The sequence below is a fragment of the Misgurnus anguillicaudatus genome, chromosome 17 (assembly GCF_027580225.2).
Source record: "Misgurnus anguillicaudatus chromosome 17, ASM2758022v2, whole genome shotgun sequence".
NCBI lineage: Eukaryota > Metazoa > Chordata > Actinopteri > Cypriniformes > Cobitidae > Misgurnus > Misgurnus anguillicaudatus.
Window position 1 is genome coordinate 2,718,155 of NC_073353.2, and position 27,805 is coordinate 2,745,959.

The 27,805-nt window shown below is 37.3% G+C and overlaps 1 protein-coding gene across 2 annotated transcripts; it reads left to right on the plus strand.

The window, feature by feature from the left end:
• On the plus strand, positions 1-27,799 carry prpf40a (PRP40 pre-mRNA processing factor 40 homolog A). Of its 2 annotated transcripts, XM_073854833.1 has the most exons (27): positions 87-159; positions 1,352-1,432; positions 1,539-1,677; positions 8,564-8,649; positions 12,223-12,250; positions 12,338-12,360; positions 12,503-12,547; positions 12,913-13,023; positions 13,531-13,651; positions 13,741-13,765; positions 15,180-15,395; positions 16,153-16,261; positions 19,529-19,593; positions 19,716-19,880; positions 20,480-20,588; positions 20,843-20,993; positions 21,091-21,224; positions 21,685-21,799; positions 23,522-23,613; positions 23,703-23,819; positions 24,206-24,343; positions 24,452-24,547; positions 24,728-24,814; positions 24,898-24,991; positions 25,229-25,290; positions 26,915-27,056; positions 27,274-27,799. In XM_073854833.1, exons 1-27 carry the CDS (start codon positions 157-159, stop codon positions 27,357-27,359), a joined length of 2,640 nt encoding a protein of 879 aa, XP_073710934.1. In that variant the 5' UTR covers positions 87-156; the 3' UTR covers positions 27,360-27,799. The 2 variants fall into 2 exon arrangements, with proteins under 2 accessions (XP_073710935.1, XP_073710934.1); XM_073854834.1 differs by lacking the exon at positions 1,352-1,432 and having other exon boundaries at positions 1-159.
• Positions 27,800-27,805: the final 6 nt, after the last annotated feature.

The following is a 27,805-nucleotide window of genomic DNA, read 5'->3' on the forward strand; positions in this document are numbered from 1 at the left end:
TTTTTGCGCAACACCATGGCTTTCCCCCTAAACTGCGTATCTGTTGCGCAGCGTTGTTGCACTAAAATACACTTGCTGTAGTTTGAACCCGGCGCGCAGTAGCCAATCAGATTGCAGGTTTTTGTCTCAGGCAGGGCCGCTGCATGTTCACTCATCATGGTGAGTCTAACAAATCACTCTGGTTATTCGCATGTTTACATTACTTGCACAGTCTAACGTCTACAGAGTAAACATATCATCTACGATTGATGTTGTTGATCGGGTTAAAGGCACCTTAAGCGAAGCAGTGAATGTATTATGGATTAAATGATACCTGATTAGCACATGAGCTAATGTGATGCTAATGCTAATGCTATTGCTAATGCGCGTTTGAATGGGAGTTTATTTTACTCTGTATCTTCTGTTTAGTTTAAGGGAGGTCTAAATGTGTTGTACCACACTTCTGTATTTAACCGATTTTAGTTTGTCTTGGTATGAAAGGTAATCAAGTCAAAGGATTGAGTTTTATGGTCCATCGAATAAGTTATCAGTGGGAAGTTCTTACTAAATAAAATATTGTCAAATATTATTAAAAACTGCTGTGTTAGTTGTTTCGTTCCTCAACTGAACGATCACAGATCATAAGAGATCCTAGAGAATGACAGATCAGTTTCATTCATTCAACTCTTGGCTGTTTAAATACGTTAGCTACATAACGCCACTAAACAATTAAAACTTCAGACTTGCTTATTAATGGTTCTTGAGTAACGTTACAGGGATAAAACGTGCTAAAAAACTGAGAAGGTTTTTAAAAAACAGCTTTTCACCTTGTTGCTTATTATTGCAAAATATTGGCAGATGATATATTTCAAACAAATGTTTTAAAGATTTATAATAAATATTCAAAAAAAGTTATCAAAAATCTGTTCGCACAACATAATCATTCAGTTTTAATGAGTTTGACAAAACGTTGTTGATATCTTATATGTGTTAATAACACATTTGCATGCATACCCCATGTCAAATGTTGGTAGCTTTTATTAACCCCTACCTAAAAAATATATATATATGACTAAAACCCTTGTGACACAGAAACAAGCATAATCTCTTAAAAAAAATCTATCATGAGTGTCTGTGTAAGTACTTTAATATGTTAATGCATCTGTAGGCTGACTTTATTATTGGTTTTATCATTGTATTATGTGTCTGGCAGTATTATACATTCACATGTAATAAAGTTGGTTTCACTGGCAGCTACTACTTGAATATTTAAAACAAATTAATAAAAGATCATCACACTTTTGATCAGTGATGTGCAGAATCTCTTTATCAGACCTTTAGTTACTGTAATGGACTCTCTTGTTCATGACAGTCCTCGACTGATGCTAGTAGTGGCCCCAGTCAAGCACCACCTTTTCCTGGTGTTCCACCTTCAGGAATACCACCACCCTTTGTAAGTTAGTGTTGGAAAGCCATTGCTGTAAAGCCATCTCTCTCTTTGTTGCTTCTTGATTTTTTCCACATTACTCATGTCTGGAATATGTTTGTGTTTTCCAAAGATGGGACCACCAGGAATCCCACCGCACTTCCCTCCGATGGGAATGCCGCCCATGGGCCAGAGGCCACCCAGCATGACCCCTATGCCTCCAGGAATAATGCCCCCTATGATGCCCCCAATGGGTGCCCCGCCAATGGGACAGATACGATTTAAAGCTAATAGGAAGCACAGATTATTGAAAACAGATTTCTTATAGACAGAGTTTTTGAAACAAATGGATTCCATATTTTATTTAGCAATGTCAGTTTCAATCACTTCATTCATTTTCTGTTTATGCCTATAATCATCCCTCAATTTTGTCATCCTATGTTAAAAGATGAATTTTACCAAGAAATCTCCCACAAAATTTTAATACTGCATATAAAATATTTGGACAGTAAATTCATCTATATTGGGGCTGAAATTAGATTTTCTTTATTCACCTTGTATTTACTAGGGATGGGCATTCGATTAAGTTTTCTTTGTCGATCGTCGGGAGAATTAACGATCGACTATCGATTAATCATTAATATTTTTATAATAAAATTTGTTATTTAACTTTTATACTTAAAAAATGCAATGAATACAAATATACAGCGTGTTTTTCCTCGATGAGACCTTTATTACAAGATCAGCTTGTGGCAGACAGTTAAACTATGTTTCAAACATATATGTGCGTGCATGTGCGGTGCTCTAAAGCAGCGGAACCTGCAGCTGCGAGCCAGCGTTCTAAAACAGAGACCTCATTATTAGTTCCAAAATAAAAAAACAGATTCATGTTTAACATTAAATTAAACAAAAAACATAATACTTAGATCTGAAAGGGTTTGTCAAAATGTAACTCAAAATTATTCAAGCCAGAAGAAGTGCAAGATATTAGCCTTCCTAACATAGGCTATAACAAATTAGGCTACTTAAAGCCTCGTGAAAAATAACTAACTTTAGTAACTCGCATAAAACTTCTGCACCAATCTACTGATTTTTTTTTGAGAAATAAAAGCATGTTTTGGGGTCAGACGCGACCGCAACCCATGGTGACCGTCAGTCCAGCCGCCGCCGAAAACAGCCGCTCCGAGGAGACTGACCGGGATGCACAGGTACCTCAACGCTAACTTATTCCGCATACAGAGTATGTGTGAAACAGCGTGCGTTTTGTGAGCCCCATTTACCATTGTTTAATTATACTAACATAGTCTTTTAGTTTTTATTTGTTGTAAAACAACAGTAGACATTTACTATGGTCTCCAACTCCACAATATACCATAACCATGGTATTTGTAGTAAAATTGCGGAAATACAAATCGTTTTTAATCTGCAAAAAAAAAAAAAAAACATTTTCACAATGATAAAATCATGGCTAATTTTCCTAAGGTAGTAATTACAAAATGATATATGTTTGAAAGACGGAGATGCGCACCTGTCAATATATTACATAACAGAGCAAGGCCAGAGACAAACGTGCTCATAAACGGGAGTAATATGGAATAATGTGTGCATCTTTGAATAACTGTAATTTTAAATATATTTTTGTCATATAAAGTTTTGAGACATGGCCTAATAATGCTTTTTTTCACTTTTATTGCTCATTTAGACTTATTGTGCGGGTAACAGCGTTTTTGACGCGTTTACCTCAGAGATTATTTTAGCAATATTGCTTTTTTTCCGGTAATAATAATACAATTTATATTTCAATCCTGTTTCATTGTCTGTTTATTCATTTCATTATGCTGTTATGTTAATGTGATGATATTTATTTGACATATGAAACCTGCCGTTATATGAATACTTTTGTATAATATCCAAATTATATGCGGAATAATGTGTGCATCTTTGAATAACTGTAGGAATACAGTTGCTTATTTTTGTCAAAGTTTTGAGAAATAATAATATTGTGAGGATTTATTTCCATATGAGACGCTTTTTGTCGTTGAATACTCTCGTTTATTATTTGGAAATCATATACATACATAGTAGGAAATATATAATGTGGAAGGGTAGACTTGCAAAGTTACTCTGCTTATTTTTATTTATGATATATGTGGAGATAAATAAAGCATTGCAAAACTGCTGATTTGATCCATTCAAATCCTGACCACCAGGCTAGAGATTTTTAACACCCTTAATCCACACTTACTAGTCTGTCAAATAATATCTAAAATACATTGTTTTGTAAAAAAAATGATGCTTTGTTCTATTGTTTATGCAGAAAAGTGTTCACAGAAAGTGTCAATCACATGAACGTTTCATATGCTTGACGGATTCGCCGCACACATACGCAAACGCACTGCATACGGAGTATTTGTGAAACAGGAGTAAAATAAAAAAATGCATTTGATTAATTGATAACAAATTACGAAATTCTTAACAATCAATTATCGATCGTCGATTAATTATGCCCATCCCTAGTATTTACTAAGTTGATAAAAGCAGTTAGTGGTGTACCGGATCGCAGTTGATCCTCACGGTTTGTTTCACATGCGATTTGCGGATTTCCGTATTTTTCAATCTATAAGCCGGGTTTTTTATCATAACTTGGCTGGTGCTGCGTCTTATTGTCAGGTGCGCCTTGTAAGTCAGTATGAATTAATTTTGACATTTGAGGCAAGAGACAACATTACCGTCTACAGCCGCAAGTGTCTGTTCTTCGGCTTGGATTTTGTTAAATAATTTTCTAAATAAACGCGACGTATAGTCCACTGCGACTTCTGTATGTTATTTCGTCTTAACTCGTCAATCTGCAATACCGCTCTTCCACAACTTAGGGCAAACAGCTGTATGTCCATGTATGTTTTAAAGATCGCTCTGCATCTGATCTCTATCAAAAGTCCTTCACAAAAATGGAATTATCTCAGCTTTTTGCTCAAAATTGTGTGTTTTTGATGAAATCTACACATATTTGAGAGGTGATAAAACAGAACACATGAAGGTAGGATAAAACTGATTTTTTGTTTGAAAGCAGAGGGTCTGTTCTTTTATTTCATGTATTGTGTGTTTGTATATTTAGGGGGAGGCATTTTCTGGAAGGCATTAAACTTTTCTGAAAATCATGAAAAATGCTGGCGGGGAAAGAGTTAATGACCCATTTTTTAATGATGCGGCTTATAGTCTGGAAAATACGGTAATACACTTATTTAAATAGGGAAAGTTAATTATTATATTTAAAGAACACCAATTATCTGATTCACGAATTTACATTTCCTTTGGTATGTAGGTGTTTACACTGTATGCACAATTATTAGCCAAGTTGTATTTTCGAGGATTACTTTTGTTGTTGTACAACTACAGTGCTCTTGGTCAATTCAAAATGTTAACAAACCCACAAACCTGAACATTTAAGTAGTAAAAGTGAAGTTTTGGCTCTTCTAAGAGAATGTACACCGTTATTAGGCAACTATTAGTGTGCAAAATTATTATGCAACAAAATAAAAGACAAAGATTTTCCCATCTCAGGTGAAGAAGGCCATGTCATTAGTTTTTCATCTTCAAGGCCTTTACTGGCCAGCCATGCAGTGGAGTACTTTGATGTATGTGATGGAGCGTTGTCTTGCATAAAAATCAGTCTTCTTGAAAGATGCAGATTTTTTCCTTTACCACTGCTTGAAGAAAGTGTTTTCTACTCTGCATGCAGGCAGGCACAGACAGGTATTATTAAAGATGAGCTAGTTGTGATATTTCCCCTCTTGTCAGTGAACTACGGCTCTGTGTAGTAAATGTCGCACCTTCTGAAAGCAGCTGATGGCGATTTACTACTAATTAAGGAACTGGCTTTACTGATGTGATGTGCGTGACAATCGCATGCAATTAATTGTGCAGCCCTACTGCACACTAATATTTGCCTAATTAACGGTGTACATATAAATATTCTCTTAAGAAAGCCATTACTTCACTTTTACTATTTAAACAGTGTTTCCGCTATATACATTCTACTGTGGCGGCCTGCCACGCCTAAAGCATCCCCGCCACGCCTGCGGTTGTGGATAGAAGGGATACAGCAAACGAAATCTCGCCGGATGAGCACTGTTTTATCCTAATCCTTCAACCAAACCCAACTCTAAACACAAAATTTCACATGATTGTAGGATGTATTTGTATCTCATTTAGCCAGAGCCGCTGTTTTCATTCTAATAATCCTACCTCCTAATCTAATCCTTAACTTTTCGGCATTTGCTGTATCCCTTCTAGACAAAACCCACGGCGGCAGCTCGCAAAACAAAGCTACCAAAATGTCCGCCCTGCCAGACTGGCTGTCTAGAAATAAATTCCTTTCTGGATTCGCATTGTTCACTCATTTATAAATAAATCTCCTAAAATATCATAATTTCCTCCATGGGTTTAGTTTCATGCACAAATAGATTTAAATCAACAGATGATGATTAGGCTACATCTCTGTTTTGAGAAATAATAAAAAATAAATAAGCCTACACGAAATATGTTACACTTAAATAATTATTAGATTGACAAAGGGAATAAAAAAGTATTTGAGTTTCTGTTCTTTTTTTGTGACGTGCTCTAAAACCAAAGCAGCAGAAGGCACGTCATGTTTTTAATGATTTTAAATAAGCACAAGGTTTTCTCCTTATTGTGAGTTTACCCAAATAAAAATACACCATTTGAAGTTTCGAATGTCGTTTTACTTTTATCTTTATGACTATAAATTTAGGGTAATTTAAGATGCAAGGTCATCACGCGTATGCTGTTCACCGGCGCATATACACCGGCGCAGCGCAGGGCTGCGAGAAAAGACATGATTAAACTTTCGATTTAACATATTACGAGTTTTTCTGACATTCATTTGGAATCACTGTACTCATATAATCAACTTAACGGGCCATTAGTTATTCAGAATGGCTATAAACGCAGCGCACTGCTGACCGCTCAGCTGTCAATCTTTCGTTCTTCGACACTTACATTAAGTTTCACATTAAATAATTTGTCCAAAAACAAAAAGCTAAATACTGAATACTACTCATATGCGACTGCAAGACATTAATAGTCGAATCTGTTTGTAAGGAAACTTACATTATTCCCGTGGGAAGAGAAGAACGTTGGTAATAAAACTTGAGGCAGACTGTGAAACTGTTTTATCTGTTTTCAGACGAAACAGCACGGTCGGGGTACCTGCGGGTGAACCGCATAATATTGGATGTAACGGGTGTAATAATAGGCTATTCACGTGTCATTTGCCTTGTAGATGCAGTTTGGGACTCAATAGACAAGAGTAAAATGCGGGTCTAACATCCAAGACCGAAATTCGACTAGTTTTTAAATGGTCCTGTGCTTATTTGTGTTTAAGATCTGTCTGAAGACCGTTAAAGGTTTCTATTTAACTGCGTGATTTGCGGTGTGACCGGGTCGGAGTCTTTATGTCAAACGGGTCGGGTGTGGAGTAAAATCACTGCTGATGTCAGATAACTGGTCGGGTGTTCGGTCAATCACAGTGGTGCGGATTATCAAACAGGACTGTGCATGACTTTGCAACAGGGAAGTGTAACGCTAAACACGAGGACACCCTTGCAATGCACACTACATTAAAGGCGGAGTGCACAATGTTTGAAAAACGCTTTGGAAAAGGAGACGGGCCGACTTCCAAAACACACTTATAGCCAATCAGCAGTAAGGAGCATGTCTACTAACCGACATCCTTGCCGGGTTGCGTATGTGTGGGGCGGGTCTTTTAAAAGAAGGTCCAGATTCTATTGGGATAGGGGCGTGTTTGTTTAGGTGATTTCAAATATCAACATTGGCTTTCAAACATTGTGCACTCCGCCTTTAAAACTACAATGAAATATCCTAACTACGTACGTAGCTATGTAACGTTTTTTAAGAAAATACAGTTTAGATCAAACATAGAAAAGCAATATGCTATAAATATATGGAAAAGTAAATGACAGCATGAAAATTATAAAAAATACATGTTAGTTTACTGTAGCCTATATTCTACATTTAAAAAATAATGTACATTTATAATCATCATGGGCGCCCCCTGCCGCCACAGCTGGAAAAAATCCTAGAGGAAACACTGTTAAATGTTCAGGTTTGAGGGTTTGTTAACATTTTGAATTGACCAAGAGCACTGTTGTTGTACAATAACAAAAGTAGTCCTCAAAAATATAACTTGCCTAATAATTCTGCACTGTGTATAGTACATGTTAACGATATGCAAAAGGTACAAACCCCAAAGTAAACGACGCAAGTTATCGTCTCCAACATAAATCTCTTTTCTTGGACTACAACAAACACACAGATTGTAGGCAATAGTTTACTTTCTGGGATTGGTGTGGAGAGAAGACCGACATTATCATAATTCCTCCACTTGGACTCACAGCCTGTAAGTTAACTCCTGTCAGCAACCGAATCTTTCAAATATGGTTAGGAGCGTCACATTTTCGGCTGAGGTATACAGATCAATCACAAAGTACAGATTAGCTGGTTAAGTTTTGTACAAAATCCATGCGTTTCAGGAAGAAAGGGAAATCACAAAATGCACAGTGTGTGGAAAATAATGTTTTTTGAACCATTAACCATGCAAACACATTGTTTTATTCCAAATACACAAAATAGCATTGTATTTTAGCAATGAAATAGGTGCTCTTTAATTTATAAAATACAGACAGTGTTATTGTTCATTTTATTCTATTTCTGTAACTAATGCTAATTTTAGATCTTACATAATGTGCAACTTTCTTTTTATAAATATTTGTAATTTTTCTTTATTTGTTCTTATTAAATTTTTCCCATCTCTTTTTTGCTGATCCGAAAAATGATCCGATCCGTGCCTCAAAAACTGTAATGCGATCCAAACCGTGAGTTTTGTGATCCCCAAAAGCATAGCATTTTGCTGAACAGAACTATAGTCTTTTGAACATTGATTTTGTTGTGTTACTGGTGTCCTTTTAGTTCTGATGCCTATGGAGCTGTTGGACTGTAATTGTGAGGATCAGACTGTAATGAGGAACTGTGCAGAGCACAAACTGCCTTCACACCCCTCAGCTCACTGCGTGTATAAATACATTATCTCTCCCCTTCTCCTCCTCTCCTCCTTTTCTTAGATACCTTCCATGATGCCACCAATGATGCCAGGGATGATGTTGCCCCCCCGTATGCCAGCCGCATCAGTACAACCTACAGGACCGGTAAACTAACCTGTACATCACTCTCTGTTCCTGCTGCACTTGTTAAAAATATAGATGCTTTTAGAAGAAGTGTAATAAACACACTGCATAGTGGGAAATGTACCAATTTAGACTCGTCGCTAATTTTATAATAACACTTATCCATATGACGTGAGCTATAGTAGCCAAAAAGGTGGCTTAACACAGAATGCTTTATTAAAGCTAAGGAGTGATATGCCAATATATTGCAGCGGTCAATATGTTGGTCAATATTTGACGGGGTTGTAATAAATCTTTGTTCCTTTAATCTGTTAGTTCTAATGAAGAGACACTTAAATGTAAAATGACCAATCATTATTCACTTATTCATGTAATGTTACTTAAAACAGCAGTCGGGTGTGCAGCAAATTCTTAATCAAACATAAAGCGTTAGGTGTCAGATCGGCAGTACATATGTCTTATAAGTTACAGCAGCTACTCTCTAGTAATGATAGAAACTCAAATCAAAGTTAATTATTTTATTTAAAGGGGCCATGGCATGAAAATCTGACTTTTTCCAAGTTTAAGTGCTATGATTGGGTCCCCAGTGCTTCTATCAACCTAGAAAATGTGAAAAAGATCAACCCATTAACTTGGTAAACCATTCTCTACAAGCTCATGAGAAAATAGGTTGTTGAAATTTGGCTCTCCTTATGATGTCATAAGAAGCTCTTATTATAATAATACCACCCCTTAATCTGCACTATCCAATCACAGCACGGAGAGAAAAGACAGAGAGAAAATAATTCACAGCACAATTGAGTTTCAATTGCCACAAACCGCTCATTTGCATTTTAAAGGACACACCCAAAACGGCACATTTTTGCACACACCTACAAAGTGGCAATTTTAACTAGGGATGCACCGAATCCAGATTTTTTAGGTTCGGCCGAATCCACCGTTTAAGATTCGGCCGAAACCGAACCGAATCCTACTCGCATCTTTATTCCATTAACACAGTAAAACACATTAATGAAGTAAACAACGTCCACAGCAATGCATTTTTTCATTTTATTTAATTTTAACTGTACATTATGCCAGGATGACAAGTTGGAAAAACTATTTTGACAATAACCATAAGCCTATGCATAATGAAAGCGATGCGTTGCGACACGCTCGTTTTTCCAATAAGCAAGCAGCTCCGCTCTTCAATGTCAGTTTTCACACGGCCGTCAAATTACAATGGTGGAGGGGCGGGACATTACCACAGCAACCAACCGGCTCACAGCTGAAGCGTCACAGCTATAAAGCGCTCGGCTGAAAAACAGCTGGCATTTGGCGTCCTCAAGGCGTTTTCAGCCGTGTTTAAAAGTTTTGGTGTGTCCAGCTCCTAAGGCTCACTGAAAGAAAAAGCTCATCTCCACGTCAGCACCCGATGTCTGTAATCAACGGCCGCGTGACGTCGACCAGCGTAGCGCAAGCCTAGGGTTCGGTTCGGTTCGGTGGAAAAAAAATCTAGGATTCGGCCGAACCCGAACCCCGTCAAAAAGCCCAGTATTCGGCCGAATCCGAATCCTGGATTCGGTGCATCCCTAATTTTAACATGCTATAATACATTATTTATATGGTATTTTGAGCTAAAACTTCACATATGTTCTCTGGGGACACCGAAGATTTATTTGACATCTTAAAATAGTCTTGTGCCATGGCCCCTTCAAAACTAGTATAAAATTTGCATGACTTTGAAATTATTTTATGTAATTTAAGTTAAAGTAAAGCAAAAAACTTATAGTGATTTGATTTTTGCGGTGTAATTACGTTTGTGACTGTTTGACTTGTTTTTATTTTTCAGGATATATAAGAATATTACAAAAGTCATTAGAGTCCAGTGGGTTGTTTTCATGTTGATTGTGACACATTCCTCTCAATACCTGAATTTACCAGACATTGTTTTAACACACAGACAGGGGACACTTGCATTAGTTTATTCAAATCATCAAAGCTTTCGCTCTGACTCCATTGACTCGTTCAGTGAAGGGTGTGTTTGTTCAATACATTCAACCAATGATCCTTCAAGGCTCGCACTTGAATGCTATCTCACATTAAGTGCACTACATTTCTTCAGTCATGCATCCCTCATTATGGTACATAGCATACTGGATTCAATGTGAAGACTGAGAAATTGTACACTTATTATCTTTATGTCAATGAATCTTGCTCAGGCCATAAGTACAGGACATCACTGGTTTATTTTGGCTAATATAGTTCAGTATCAAGTTATGTACCAGCTGTACAAGCTAATAGCATCAGCATATATAAAACATTTGTGCTTGCCTTTCAAAATGAGTTGAGGGATGGCTCTTCTGCAATCGGGTTTCACGTTTGTTTTGATTGTAGCATCACATTTTTAACAATGGGTCCCTTGGCAACATCAAGTGTTATATGCATCCATATGTCTGCTCTTCATCTCATCCCTTAGACCAAACATGAGCTTTTCTGTACAGTTCTGTACATGCGCAGCAAGCTGATGTCCCGCCGAGTAGATCGTCTCCTCTGCATCTGTTATATTTTGTGTTACGCAAGCCGTTCAGCGTTTGACATCAAACTACTGTAGTGAGACTACACGTCTCCATATCTTTTAGATTCGCTCTAAAACATTTCATACAATCGCCCTGCATAGAGCCACATGAAGTCCCTCAGTTTTATGTGTGCGACACTCACTGACACTTTCGTCTCACCAATAGATTTTCGTCATAGTTGTTATCATCAAGGATTAAGTTTTATTTAGTTATCTTCTGGTTTTCGTCAGTGAAAACACGTCGCTAACAAAAACTTTGACGAAAATTATTTGTCAACAAAATTAACATTGATGCTATCATAGACACATGGATGAAGCAACTGAGGAGATCAACCTTGGTTATTTTTGAATATCGCATGAGGATTGGGAATAAGATTATTGCGCTTTTATAGCAGTCAGAACTTTAGTGTCAATTATTTTTTAATGTACCCCTGTCTGTTGTTTTGTATATCTGCATCTGATTATTTACGTGAAAGACTCATTGGCTGAACTCATTTAACACACATCATCATCATCATCGTTAAATATGGATGACACAATGTGGCATTACACTTATTTTTTAAATATAGGAACAAACAACAGTATAATGTGCACTTATTATAGACACGCACCTCCTCAATCAGTACTCAAAGGGATCTGCTTTCATTTAATTCACTATGTTAAGCATTAAGCAGTCTGTTGTTTGTTAAGCATATTAAATATTGATAGCATCAGTAGTAATTAGTTTTAGGCTTTGAACTGTAGATGAAATTGTCAGATGCAAAAAGCAGGTGACGCTGCAAGAGCTGTCAATCAGTCCCCCTCCTATGTCTGTCAGGATGCCATTTCTTCCTGTAATTTGGGGACAGGATGCTGCTAATGAAGTTAACTCTGATATCTTTAGATCTACGCGTGAACTAATTTAATCCCAATAAATGACAGATGGTCTCAACTTGAAGTTTGTAGTTGTCCAAGAGATGTAACGCATAAATTATTATTCATGCTTTTAAAGATCTTGATGTCTTTTTTATATGAAAACCTCTTTCTGTCTGTTTCAGCCTGGTGTGAGCCCAGTGGAGCCTGCAGGTGAGAGATTGATGATGCAGAGTCAGATTTAGATGATTTCTGTGGTTTATTATTTCTCAATATGATCAGTGTTTTGTTCTGTTTTAGCTCCAGCTGCTCCTGGAACTACGGTAAGAGCAAATGACTGTTATTATCATTATTACTGCTTAATAATTTAATGAATTTAATTGATGCTCTCTTTCATTAAACTATAAGCTATATAAAAAGATTTAATTCTTTATCTTTTGAATAATATTATTTGTTTTCTTTCAGAGCACCACATCAACTGAGTCTTCACCGGATGAACAGCCGAAAAAGGTAAAACTAAATAGAGTTTATCAGTCTAATATTACCACAAACCACTGAGAATGTGCTCCAAAAATGATCTAGACACTTCATAATATCACTTTTATGTAAGTGTCATCTACAAATGCATTATGCTAGATATAAATTCAATGATGCCACTTCAACACAAGTAAAAAATGTTACATGTCTTGAAACTCAGATATTCCATCTCAGAGCAGGGATACAAGTAATGAATACTTATCTTTTTGAGTGTTATGCATATAGTAATAGAGAAAAGGTTTTTATTACTTAATCCATACAACTTAACTATCGATTGCAGGATGTGATTGATGATATTGATGATCTGATTAGTGAAGTGTTAAAAATGTGTCTTTCAGAAGTCAGTGTGGACTGAGCACAAATCACTGGATGGAAAAACATATTACTACAACACAGAAACCAAACAATCCACCTGGGAGAAACCTGATGAGCTCAAATCACCTGCAGAGGTACAGAGATATCAACAAAGCCAATTTGCTCACACGCGCTTGTATTATTACACCAATTACTGTTCATTGCCAATTCAGTCAGGAGGTCATATTTTTAAACACAGAAACCTGCTCTTTTGTTACTGTATTCTAATAGGCTAAAATTAACATCTAGGCTAAAAACAACATTTTAGCCACCAAGATTTGAAAAGTTTACTTGAGTTTTTCTGTTTATTTTTTTTATATATATATATATATATATTAAATTTTAAGATTAGATGGTTAGTATAACTGCTGTTTTGTATGGACATGTCTTTTTTGTTTGGTTTCCATTTTAGATTTCATAATAAATTCGCTTTATTTATTGTTTAATGGTACTTTCTATTTGCGTATTGCAGTTAAATATTCACTGTAATGTTTTTATTTGTTTAAAAGGTGAGAAAAGTATATACAAATACTGACATTGTGTATACTAACCTTTTTCAATTGTTTCAAGCTAACTTTAAGAGAGATTTGTTTTTTTGGCAGCAAATGTTGTCCAAGTGCCCTTGGAAGGAGTATAAGTCGGATACGGGAAAGCCCTACTACTACAACTCACAGACCAAAGAGTCCCGCTGGACCAAACCCAAAGAACTGGAGGATCTAGAAGGTCTGTACACAGACTCGGCACTTGTCAAATCTATTACATTTTCACCATTATGTTGTAAACTCTTAAATTCTTACATTTATTTTTTTTAGCCATGATCAAAGCAGAGGAGAATGGGTGAGTGTCATCTTTTCTAAGATCTTAACCAGATTTTTATTAAGATCAAGTTTATTACAATGGTAACAGGTCATCTATTGAGATTTTTTTTTCAAAATGATTATAAAATTCAATTTTTTATTGAAAATCTCTTTGCTCAAATGAGGTTGTGTTAGCTCAATTTTGCACAAAACCTAACATAAAATAGTCAAATCAAAAATACGAAATAAATTCCTAATGAACCAAACTTGCTTTAACTGCATTAACCTTGTAATATGCAGTTTGCGGTATAAAATTGTAGACGGGGCATTTCATTTCAGTTTTCCCATACTGAAAATCGAATGTTTATGGTCCAAAAATGTTTTTTACCGGAAGGTATGTCAGCTGTTGTGGTTTGTCTGTTTTTGCCTTAGGCTATTTGTCCACCAAAGCATTTTTTCACTTTTTCAGTTTTTTTGTTTGCCATGGAGCAGTGTGATTAGGTCCTGAGAGATTGTTCACACTGGCCACTTGCCATTTTTTTCTGGTCACAGAGTTAATAACTGTTGCATTTTGGGTAAAAAGCTGTGCTTGTCAAGGGGGTCGCACACCGGACGCGCAGCTCAGCGCCCCACAGCGCCGCGCCGTTCTAAAAAAATCAAACGCATTGTTTTTTATGAGCATACGCACACCGACGCCACCAGGTGGCACCTGTCCACGGCGCCCAGCTTGGACACAGGAAGTTGTTCAAATCCCTGTCGCGCCACTCACATAGTTTAACATTAAATAACATCATATTTGTCCCAAATCATTAACGATTAACATTGACTGCTAACGTATATTTTGCATTTTGAAGTAGACGCTATCTGATTAAGCTCGCGCTATTTAATGTGCACTTCCGGTTCTTCGATGCCTCTGAATTGTCCTAGACGCGACTCGACCCAGCACGGAGCTGAGCTGGGCGTCCGGTGTGCGACCCCCTTTAGTGTCACTTTGTGCAATGTCTTAATGTATCATACCAACCAAAGCATCTAAGCTAAAAAATACTGAGCCTTTCAAAAGGACCTGGTGTTTTGAACCGCTGAGAATAGCTTTGATGGACATGCAGTCTAAAAGATCATCCCAGATCTGTTATTCACTATGGGTATGCTGTTCATTGTAATACGATTGCAGTAGATTCAAGACTTCTGAAGACTTGGAATGAAAGAGGTGACAGTAGGGCCAACAAAGAGTTAAAGCCACAAGAACATGCAGTATTTTTGAAATAACTCTACCAATCAATATCACACATCTCCCCTCCCTAAAATGCTTTATTTTTTATGCCAAAATAATTTCACATCAGACATAACGTTTGCCTTTTCTCGTATATGAGTTTTACATGCAACACATTTCCACTACAGCTTTAAAAAAAAAATGCAGTCATAATTATTCTCATATATGCATGTATGTTTTAAAGGACGGCTGACATCGTGGCTCCTGGGACCACCACCCCTGCTCTTACAACTCCGATCGAGTCTTCTGTTGCCATGGCTGCGGTTGCTGAGACAGAGACTGTCATGGCGACGGTCACCACAGAGGAGCAGCCAGCTCTCGTGCCTGTGCAGGCTGCTGAGGTTAGCAATGATGTCCCTGTGAACTCCACTGAGGAAACGCCCAGCGTAGAGACACTACCCAGTAATGGAACATGTACAACACTGCTGTTCAAAAAAACAATATACTTTACAAACCCTCACATGCCCTCTTCTAAAAGTCCCTTGACTGTCTGTCTGTCTAAATAAAATGAACAGTATCTCTCATGCCTCACTGCACAGAAGCTGACATGAATATACTCTTAAGTTTTTTTATAAATTGGGTAGAATTGGATAATAGTGGAATTACAGATTACCATTAAAAACTCATCAGGAAAGCGTCATTGGCAGGGAAATGTTTTCTCTTTATTGATGAGATAACTCGTCAATGTTGGGGAAAAAGTTAAAAGAGAAATAATAGTTGAGTTGTTTTGTTTAACATGGGATGTGAGATTATGCTTGTGTACTTAAATTACAATAAAATACAAAAAAACATTAGACAAATCCATAAAAATAGGTTTTATGGCCGAGTTATCACATTTAGGCTACATTGTATTTCTAAACAATGCCTAATTTCTTCATAGATATTTAAAAAAGTAAACTCATTTTATATTTATACCATGTTGATAACTATCAGTTAGTGCACTTGGATTAGAACTTTATTTTTATAAGATGCAAGAACATCTGGTTAAAAAATAAAATTTATTGGAAAGAGAATGTTACTGCAGTATTTTAATGTTTTGAGTTGACTAGTAAAAAAAGAGAAAATCGAAATCATGAATCTTGTCAAATGTTCTGAAAAAAATCTAGATATAATGGTTTTGCCATATTTCCCAGTCATAAGTAAATGTTCTGTTTCCACAGTAATGACACATCTAAGGAGGAGAGACCTGAGCTGGTGAAGAAAGTTTACAAGTGGAACACAAAAGAGGAGGCAAAGCAGGCCTTTAAAGAACTTCTGAAAGAAAAGGTAAATAACTTACTTGCTCTCTTTCACAGTGATAGATGGGGTGTTGATATTCCAGCAGCCTCTTTCTAAATTTAGGGTTTTAATTTGGCACACAAAGTGCTCCTGTGAGAGCTGTGGTTCTTTAATTGCTGTGTGTGTGATTAGACATGAGTGAGTGAAATAGGCAAGAGTGGAATCACACGCTTCACAGAATGCTGACAGCCCTTCACACAGACACTCTTATAATAGATGTACTTTCTCTCTACTGATGTCTACATGCATCTATACAATTTACAGTGTTAATTTTTTTTTTTCTAATGGGTTTTAAATGGTTGTAGATAATGCTTCTGATTTAAATCCCAAAAATGTTCCTTTACAGAATAATCTAGCTCCAGCGGGTTAATAAAGGCCTTCTGGGGGGTAATCTATAATATTTAAAACTTTACACGCTAAAATAACTAGCTTCCCGTAACGACTGATTCTGCACGTTCTCGAGACAGAGCGTTTTCAGCACATGACGTAGGATTGACCTCATAAGGATTTTATTAAACAACTGGAGCCGTGTGGATTACTTCTGCAGTGTTTCCCATGCATTGATTTATTTGTGGCGGTCCACCTCAGAATCAACACTAGCTGCCACAAACAGAATTTTCATGATTCCCATTTACATTTTTATTTTAATATTTAAAACGGCTTAGTTTATTGTTGCTAGCGCTCCGTGCGCCTCCATCTGTCTCCCTCTCTCTAATGTTGCGTGCAGCGCCGCCCTCAATAGCACCTCTTTCTTACACGTGAAAAGGTGGCAGGATTTAATGTGCATTCCTCCGCGTACATGTGTTTCGCACATACGTCAACGGTCACAGATGTTGCTGACAGAGAAGACGGTTGATTGAGTTTATTATGACTTAACAAAGGTTAGCAGTAGTGTTTCACACACACACGCGCGCGCACACACCCCTGGTCTCTTGGTGTGAGTCTGTGTGCAAGCTCTCTTTATCCCTTTGGTCCCGTGGGTGTTCTCGTAACAATGTATTCTCTAATATTTCTGAATTTGCACTGAATTGTCTGTTCTATACGCAATATACATTGCATGTAAAAAGTGCTATGCACAATATGTAGTATATATAGCATGTCAAATTAAAAGCGCTCATAAAACAACAACACATTGATGAGAAGAGCAACAACAGTAAATATTGCTTGAGACAATGAAGTAATGTAGACAAAATCATCTCGTATATCTGCTCTTCAATGTAAATGTATGGTGATTTTGTCAGACAATGTCACGTTTATAAATCAGAATTTTAGAAGCAGATAAAGAAACAGCTGGTTGGCCAAGATGTTACTGGGTCGTGTTTAGTTACTATAGCCTGCTCGTTTTATGTCTGACAACAGAACAGATAATATGAAGAAATAGCATTCAGTTGTGTTAAAATGCAATTTAATGTGACAGATCAAAGAGTGGAAGCGAAGCAGATCTCGGGTACCAACAGACAACACTAGATCAAACGAAAACATGATGCAATGACATCACATATATGCTAATTAGCGTGACTATTAGTCTCTCAAAATTCTGTGGGAAACATTGTTTCTGTGGAGGATGGATGGACTTTTTTGTTTAATCATTTAAGATAATCATATACATCGAGGATGGCTTGAAGGTGAGTGAATCATGGGTTAATTTTAATTTTTGGAAGAACGATCTCTTTAACTTGTAAAAATGTTGTGTGGATTAACATGAATATAGCCATAAATGCTGAAATTGTGTTAAGAAATAAACAAATGAACATTTGCTGTCATCCCCCTCTGACTAAATAAAATGTTGATATTGTGCAAAAAGTTTGGTTCCTGACAAATCTGTGGTGTTACCCATTAAAGTTTTTTCTTAAATGTGCGATTCAATTACCTGAGTGCGCTTATCCTTCGACATGAAGTACATGTAGTTAATGTTACACGTTTATTTTGATGGTTTTTGGGTTTGCCATCTGGAAACAATGGTGCAAGTAATAGTAAACTCACTAGTGAGATGATGCCATTTTTGTAGCAGTGTAGTTTTCTAAATAAAAATATTTTATTAAGATGCAAAATAGATTTGACAATACTCTGATAGATCCAACTTTGATAGAATAAGCTATGACCGTGTCAAAAAAAGTTAGACACTAAGATCCTTCATCTCTCTTTCTTTGACCCGCACAACTGTAGAGATAATTCTGACTTCAGGCTAGGATTAAATAGTTTTGCCATACATTATTTAAACCTTCATATAATAATTGGGTAACCACACTTAAATAATGGCAAAATCACTTATGAAGAATTATTTTGACTTAATTATGTTGATAACTAACAGAAGCAATCGGGACTGTTTTGCACTTTTTAATGGCTCACTCACATTATCTAAACCAAACTGCACCCGAGTGTGTTTGACCCACAAAGCCTGGTTTGTTTGACTAGATTGATCGCTCCGTAACATGCCCAGTTTGGTTAATCGCACCATTTGCAGAGGTGGACTCGGGTGTGGTTAACTTTGTTTCAGACGCGGAATGTGCAGTGTGATCGCAAATTGTGCCAGAGCACCATTTAAAATGAGGGACGTCAATTGCGCAACCTTTATTTGCTTTCGTGAAAACATTATGTGAATGTCTGTGGGTTTACACCAAATGCGAAGCGTGTAATCGCATTGCGTTGCTCGCTCTAGATTACTCGCGGGATTTAACTTTGTGTCATGCGAACTTTTTGCTCGAGTTGAATATTTTCAACTTGGGCGAAGACGCGTTTGAGGCGAATAGCGCGTGTTTTCAGGCACCGCCCATATCTCGTCATTCGCATCGCCCCACGTGAGGACGTGTCTGATCGCGTCTTTGCATTGACTTTGTATGTAATCTACTCGCGCAAATCGTTGAACTCGCATCTGGTGTGCACACCCACAGTGAGTGGCACAAGCGACAGATCAAGCAAGCAATATGAGCATGTGAGACAGCTGTGTGTCAATGCTCCCAAACAACTTAACATTACAATGGGCTCCAGTGTTAAAAGAGCACTTCCTGTTTTTTAAAACAATCGCATCCTAATGATGAAAGCGTGCTCCGGCTCACATCGATAAAAGTTGTGTGTGTGTGTGTGCTTCTGAGGGAGTATGGAGGGGGTGCAATTGCACTAGGGCACGTTTCGGTTTTGTTGGGTATAATATGAGCGCACCCATAATGTGGAAAAATTGACTTTTTTTCTAGTCTGATTATTTTTTGCTCTTGAATAATGTTGATTTGACTTCTGTCACCATTTATTCAACTCTAGGGGGTTTCCTCCAATGCATCGTGGGAGCAGGCAATGAAGCTCATCATTAATGACCCTCGTTACAGGTATATTACACAACATTATTGACATGTAATAGTGTGTTTTTCCTGCAGTTAAATAAAGTTGAACACATCCCTGCTGTGCTTCATTACGCAAATCTGCCCCTGTGTTTTCTGTTTGTGTCCAGTGCTCTGCCCAAGCTAAGTGAAAAGAAACAAGCATTTAATGCTTATAAAGTCCAGACAGAGAAAGAGGAGAAAGAAGAAGCCAGAATCAAATACAAGGAGTCTAAAGAGACCTTCCAGCGCTTTCTTGAGAACCATGAGAAGATGACATCAACCACCAGATACAAGTGAGTGAACGTTGATGTTTTCATGATATTTTGATCATTAGAACAACCACAAGATTTTTTTGTGTGTTTTAAGGGGGTGGTTAGGATATGTCGGGCTGGGGGGTTATGTTAGGAATTGGTTTATTCTTATTCGCTTCTGAAAGTAATATTTAAGATTCTAACCCTTTCTTTCAAAATATTTATTAAAACTACTAAAAATCTATTCCCAGCAGCTGAATTTGCCCCACTTTTTTAGATGATTAAAATCACATTTGTGTTGTTATGGCAGGGAGATTTTGATGATGTCATTAAATGAAATGGTCTTGTTATTGGTGTAAATCACACCAGTAATCTGTTTTAAGTAGCAGTGTTGTTTTCGTGAGTCTGCTTAAGGTCTCAGTGATGCATTAGTCTTTTTTAATAAATGAAGTTGGATTATGTCGATCTGCTGTAACATCACTGCCCCCTTTTAACCAATTCATGAATTGCAGCCGTGTTTCGATTCAGACTTTTTTGGATATTTATGAGATTGTTTCAGTCAAACATTTACGCTTTCAGACCCCAAAAAGGCTTTTTAGTGTTTTCAGCTGAATGTCTGAGTTTATTTGTATCTTTTACAGAAAAGCGGAGCAGATGTTTAATGACCTGGAGGTGTGGTCATGTGTCCCAGAGAGAGACAGACTGGAGATCTATGAGGATGTGCTTTTTTATCTGGCCAAGAAAGAGAAGGTTTGACTTACTTTTCATCACTGCTCTTGTTGAAAATGTATATTAAAAGCAATAAGCCGTGTCTAATTAATAGATAGTTATACTGAATTAGATCTGTAGACTACCGTGATGTGTTGTAAATATCAGCATTTCAGTAATGTGAATTACATTTTTTTTGCATATTGCTGAAGGTAAATGGGGTGAGAAAATACAGTTGTCATAAGATATATGTAATTCTGTGTCACAACACCTGACCTCAATGTTTTGTGTTTCAGGAACAAGCCAAGCAGTTAAGGAAGAGGAACTGGGAGGCACTTAAGAACATATTAGACAATATGGCCAATGTCACGTACAGAACCACCTGGTCTGAGGCTCAGCAGTACCTACTAGACAACCCCACTTTTGCTGAGGATGAGGAGCTACAGAGTACGAACACAAGCACACTGTAGTGCCATGATCATCATGCTTTTGTGTGTTTGATATGGGAAAAGCTTTAATCTTCCTCTCTTTGTGTGCGTGTTAGACATGGATAAGGAGGATGCCCTGATCTGTTTTGAGGAACACATTCGTGCTCTTGAGAAAGAGGAGGAAGACGAGAAACAGAAAACTCTACTGCGAGAGAGACGCAGACAGCGCAAGAACAGAGAAGCCTTCCAGGTGACCCCCCCCCACACACACACACACGTGACTTAGCCATGTTTTATCCACATGTAAATCCATAATATTAAAAGCTCTTAGCTTGATTAATTGAAACTTGATGCTGGAATATCAGCTAATGGTTGTGATAATAGATGATACTTGACTAAGTTTAGGCTGCCGCAGGTCAGTGTGTGGGTTAACTGAATCATTTATATTTGTCCAAACGGTGCTTGTTGTTATCGTGTAATCAACTAAATAAGATTGTATTGACTTTTAATTGTGCTTTGTAATTAATACAGAACGATGCTACTTTTCATGCCACATTAATTTAATGTCAGCTAATAGTTTATCAGGCATACACCACAAAGCTTGGGATTTGTGCCTCTGATGCTATTAAAAGAAAATGGGACAATGAAGTGTACAGCTTTTGTGGGAAGCACCATTGCATTTGACATTTTGTTTGTGTGTGTGTGTTCAGAAATTTTTGGATGAGCTTCATGATCACGGGCAGCTGCACTCCATGTCAGCCTGGATGGAGATGTACCCGACTGTCAGCGCTGATATCCGCTTCAACAACATGTTGGGCCAGCCAGGTCAGACACTCTATGATGCTAATGAATGAATAATTCATGTGAAAGGGCCTTGTCCTCATTTCTAAGCATATCTCTATCTGACTAGTACTGTCTGTGAACTCCATAAACTCATATCATTAACAATTATGAAACTATTCTAGCTGTAAAATTTGATCGTATTAGGGGTTAGGATTTGAACAAAGCCTCTCTCTCTGCCGCGTGTTTACATGAATGATTCTCAGATCATGTGGTTTTTGCAGGAGAGAACATGATGGATGATAAAATAATTCAAAACGGTCTCATAAATTTGCACTGAAATGGAGACCAAAGCCATATCTATGGAGATTATAGAATATTGTAAAGATTTATTGGGCCCTTTTGCTGTAGCAAACACCTTCATGCTTTTCACACTGATCTGGTGAATGTCAGCAAACACAGATAAACTTGTTCATGTTAAATTAGTATGTTGGCATTTGTTGCCGATTGCTAAATCGGTCTGAAGCAGCCTTTAGAAGCTACATTGCAATGTACTTAATCCTTCAAACACCTTAAGTCAAATTTATACTTCTGCGTCAGTTGTACGCATAGACGCAAACCTACGCAATAGACTGCGGGTACAAATCCGCGCACCTCTAAAAAATTTTACTAGCGATCTGTATGTGTTATGGCACATCAATGCAAACAACGACGCAGAAGTATGAATAAAAAACAAAATTTAGGGCGTAGAAGCTTGGGCTAGTCCTACGTAGAACTGTAAATCAAGCTTTAGCATCTAGCATAAAGGGCTATTTAACGTTAATATTAAAGTTAACTGCGTCCACACTAGAGGTCTTCACGGATCCACTTAGATCCGAAAACCCGAGGTCCGACCCATGACCCGATCGGGTTTAGGTCTAAAAGTTTCACATGTGCCTTGGACACAAGTCGGGAACAATAATAGTGGAATCGGGTCTCGGGTAATTTAAAATGAATGTGTTTTTGCTGAACGGACCCGAGAAGACCCGAACTCTCTCGCGTGTGTGCGTCAATGTTCTCTTCTCATCTGTTTGCCAAGAGCGCTTGCGACATTGTGTGGCTGGCGGTAGGTTAATTTTCATTGAGACAGACATATCAGTCAATTTTAAATGTACATCTTAGCAGTTACCTTGGTGTCATCGTCAGATAAGTAAAAAAAATGGAGCAGCTCGCCAAATTGGTTGCGAGGCCACCAGAGTTTCTTTCTGTCTGACTGCTGCGTGTGGGTCTGCAGAATGCACACACATCAATGCCATTATAGCAGCCGATCCAGTCTGTTCCCCTTCTCGCTTTTTGTACACCAAACTGTTTTTTTTCTTGATATTTATTTTATATATTGTTTTGAGCTGTATTATTTTTTAAAAAAATAAAAAGAAATCAAAACAAAGAGATAATCTTAGGTACATATGCAAAATTTTATAAAACAAAATTGCCACTAGTTCGGGTCGGCCTCGGGTCTAATTTTCTCGGGTCGGGTCTTTCTTTAAAAAATTATTTATGCACGTTTCTTTATCATTATAGTTGTGGTGTGAACTCCTGTTACTTCTTTAAATAATAACTATTTATTTTTATCATCCATAGTGTGAACGGCCCATAACACTCTTGCATGAAATATTGCATTTGATATTGCTGTTGGTTGATATTCTGGTGTATCTGGAAGAAGAAAGTATATTATAGTAGTGTTACAAATGTCCATGCATTTTTAAGATTACTGTTGTTTGTTTTTAGGTTCCACCCCTCTGGACTTATTTAAATTTTACGTGGAGGATCTGAAAGCTCGTTACCATGATGAGAAGAGAATTATTAAAGACATCCTAAAGGTGAGTGGATCATAGTGTTGTGATCAGTGTTGATCAGATCTGTGATCTCCGGCTCTTCGTGAAGAAAGTGTGTTTGTGTCTGTGTACAGGATAAAGGCTTTTTGGTAGAGATCAACACAAGCTTTGAAGATTTCGGCTCAGTGATCAGCTCTGATAAACGTGCTACCACACTGGACGCAGGAAACATCAAACTGGCATTCAACAGCGTAAGCAGGATCATTTAACAGCCTCAAAATGTTTATTTACTTTGTCTTCACGATAGTTATGTTCTGTAACTTGGCTTGTATAAATAACCGATTAAATAGCATCATTATTCTAGAAGTAAATGCAAAATTGGATTCAAGAGATTTGTTTACTGTTAAGAGGTCTTACGTTCATTACATTTGTTCACTATTAAAAATTCACTATTTTGTGTTATGATTTTTACCTAAGATATATAGTGTTTGGCTTTTGATTTCGGTCTCCTGTGTTGTGCCATTTGTGCTATATAAACGTTTCAAAAAAGTCAGTTAAGAAGGTGCAATGATGGTTAGGATACTGCCTAAAAAGTAGCATTAGCTTTATTTGTTTTAATCTAATTTATGTGTTATAGTTACTTGAGAAGGCAGAAGCACGGGAGAGGGAGAGAGAAAAAGAGGAGGCAAGAAAGATGAAGAGGAAAGAGGCGGCGTTTAAGAGCATGCTGAAACAGGCCACACCCCCTCTGGAGCCAGAAACCACGTGGGAAGGAGTATGGCACATCAACAATTATAAATAACATGACATTATTTTACTTGGTCTGACTCCTGATCTGATTATTAATATATTTAATACACAGTTTTTTGTGTGCGTGTGACAGGTACGAGAACGGTTCCTGAAGGAGCCTGCGTTTGAGGATGTCACGCTGGAGTCCGAGAGGAAGAGGATATTTAAAGACTTCATGCATGTTTTAGAGGTATGAAGTTATTTACAAAGCTCTGGACTACTAAAGAAATGACAAGGGGGCAAATATATGTCTGTAGATGATAGGTCTTCCTCCTGGAGAGTGTTCTTCATGGTTTCTGAGCGTTTATTGGTCATTTGCGACTTGACTGTCAACTATAGATTGTTAATTGTGTCTTATCTCTTTGCACAGCACGAGTGTCAACATCATCACTCTAAAACTAAAAAACACTCAAAGAAATCCAAGAAACACCACAGAAAACGCTCCAGATCTCGATCGGTGAGTACAGCATCATGTTCTCTGTATTTATTTGACACATCCACAAACCTCTAACCTCTCTCTTCTGTGTATTACTCTGAAAGGGTTCGGAGTCTGAGGATGACGAGTACCACTCCAAGAAGAAGAAACGTTCAACATCTAAATCTCCATCTGAGCACTCGTCCTCTGGAGAATCTGGTTAGTGTTGTTTCTGATAAATATCATTGTTGATATTATTATTTTACAAGGGTTGCATACTTGTTTGCTTGGGATTTTAACAAAACAAGCATTTTGCATCAATGTCTTTCTTAAATCATTTGATCAGTATCTCGTGTCTTACACAACCCATTAAAATGGATTACATCATGATTTTTAACACCACTTAGAAGCTCCTAATGAGGACTGATCATGTGTTTTAAATATGTATCTTTATAGAGAGAAGTTACAAGAAATCTAAGAAGCACAAGAAGAAGGGAAAGAAAAGACGACACAAATCCGTGAGTACAGTAGGATCTCATATTAAGGTTTTTTTCAGCTCAAGCACTCTTGCTATTCATGCCTACAGTTTAAGGTCTGCAATTCTGTGGGAACCACAGGACCCAAACAGATTTAAAAACTGTAACGGCATTTAGGAATGGGTGGAAGTAACAATAGACTGCCATTTATTTATTTACTTAGCCTATGTAATAAAAATATTATAACAAATTACTGCAGAGGGTGCTAGCTTGTGTTACTTTCACTTTGAGAAAATGCTTATTTTTAGCCTAACTCCATTTAAATCTTTAATATTTGTCCAATTCTTTACAATAGAAATGATATAGCCACTGTTATTCTTAAGCAAAAACATGGAAAAATAAAATCATGTAAACTCAGAGTGAGGGTATAATAATACATTATAATTGTTAATATTCTGTTATAAGACGGTCTATATGACGTATGCAGTCTACAAATATGACCTCCAAAGGATGCAGCCTTTTGTTTAAGAAACGGCCAGCATTTCACCTCCACAAGAAATCTTGTGACATAATTAATTTCGCGAGATCTCGTCACATCCCAAATATTTACTATAATAAAGAGCAAGCTGGAAACACATGCTTTGCATCCCAGCCACGAGTGAACCCTTTATCTTCAGCATTTGCATTTTGGAGCAGAAGATGCTCAGTATTGATCGGCGGTCAGTCAGCAACATCCTATTCTTGTATGGATGTTTTAAATAGACCCCTTCAAGGTTTGTAAACATTGAATGACTATCGGGTGCGCGCGCAGCATGGGGTCAAACTGTTCATACCATCCAGGCTTTATAATTTAATCTAACAAGGCTGATAAATGATGACTTACCTGAAATGAAGTGAGCATTACAAACACAAGCCTCTTTGATATTTGCATTGTTTCAGTCTGCACGTTAATTGCTTGCAGCCGCAGATGTTGTATTTTTTTTGTTTTTGAGATTCTGCATGAATCGCGAAAACTTAACGGAAGACCTTGTGCGAAGCCCACGACGTCAGTAGGCATTTTTGACGATGCCAAATAATACGCGTCAATCTGCTGTAATGACTTTTCTGACCCCGACATGCGCAGTGGGAACCGCCTGTGATGTGAACCGTGAAGGGGTCTATTGATTGTTGACATTTTAATTTCATCTTACAGCAACAGTTTTTTCTTCACATATTTAACACTTTACCTAATGTGTTGACAGCAAGATACTTTAAATAATACTGTGTTCAAGCAAATAAAATAAGACATAAAATTGTTGTATACACCCATATGTTTCTCATGAAAAAAATAAAATGTGACATTCTTGAAACTAGATCTAAAAAGTTTATTGAGTTCTGTTTGGTCAGAAGGAAAATCAGATATCGGTTGAATTGGATGCAGGAGCAGGATGAACAAGCAGCTTTACACAGACCTCTACTTTATTGCAATGTTCCTATAGATGCAGATTTAATTTTAACAGCACAAGTTAAGCAGGGATGTGGATGATATGGGGGAGATAGTAATGTCACAAAAATATCCATGAACTAAATCAGTGCAAAAGAAATGTTCATTTTCTTCACAGTTTAGTGATTTTAGGAGGTTTAAGTAGAATTGAGCTCTTTTTGAATCTCTTTTTTCATCCTGCAGGCCTCTCCAGAGTCTGATGGAGATAAAGAACGGAAGGGACGAGAAAAAGAGAAGGACAAAGAAAATGACAAGTCCAGAGGGAAGCCGCATGGAGAATCCAAACAGAAATCTCCCAAAAGAAAGAGCACAAAAGAGGAGGCAAGTTTGTATAATTACATGTGGTTAATTGGCTTATGAGAACAACTAAACTCTGTTACTACTGTATGGAGTGATATATATTCTGATTGGTCAATCACACCATTCGGCAGCCTTATTTTCCTGTATGACCACCGCATATCTGTGAATTAAAGTGATATCGGACCGCTTATGTATACAATGTATACTCAGCTGATCAGATCTCTTTGTGTCTCTTTAGGGAGGATGGGATACATCTGGCAGTGAACTAAGTGAAGGAGAGCTAGAGAAGAGGAGACGTACTCTTTTAGAGCAGCTGGACGCACCTTAGTCATACTGTACATCTCTCTCATTCTTTCTTATGCATTCCTGTAATGTGTATTGCATCCCTTTGGAATGTGCTAACAGCATATTGACGAGGATCTGAGTGATGGAATTTTGGCTGTGAATCATTGACTGTCCTGTATTCTGTCTGTAAGGCAGTATTGTTTGAACATCAGCTGAATTTTTGTAAGATTATTTTCAGAGGTTGCAAGTATTACTTTGCCTTTAACTGCAGAACCTTTTTTTAGATAGTTGTACATTTGTTGCTAGTTCATTGAAAATTTGCTAAAAAAATAAACAGGATGCAAAAAGACGCCTATTATTATTGTTCAACTTCAAATTCATTGGCAGCGGTGTTTTCAAAAAAATGGCTTTTACGATCTTACTAGTATGAAGAAAAAGTTGTTTTAAACTTTCATTTTGACAAATAAACATAACATTTTCTTATTTCTG

What these genes read in the sequence shown, in the direction of transcription:
- prpf40a (XM_073854833.1), top strand. An exon ending in ATCAAAGCAGAGGAGAATGG is followed by an intron (nt 13,766 to 15,179) that starts GTGAGTGTCATC and finishes TATGTTTTAAAG; the next exon opens with GACGGCTGACATCGTGGCTC. An exon ending in CTCGTCCTCTGGAGAATCTG is followed by an intron (nt 24,992 to 25,228) that starts GTTAGTGTTGTT and finishes GTATCTTTATAG; the next exon opens with AGAGAAGTTACAAGAAATCT.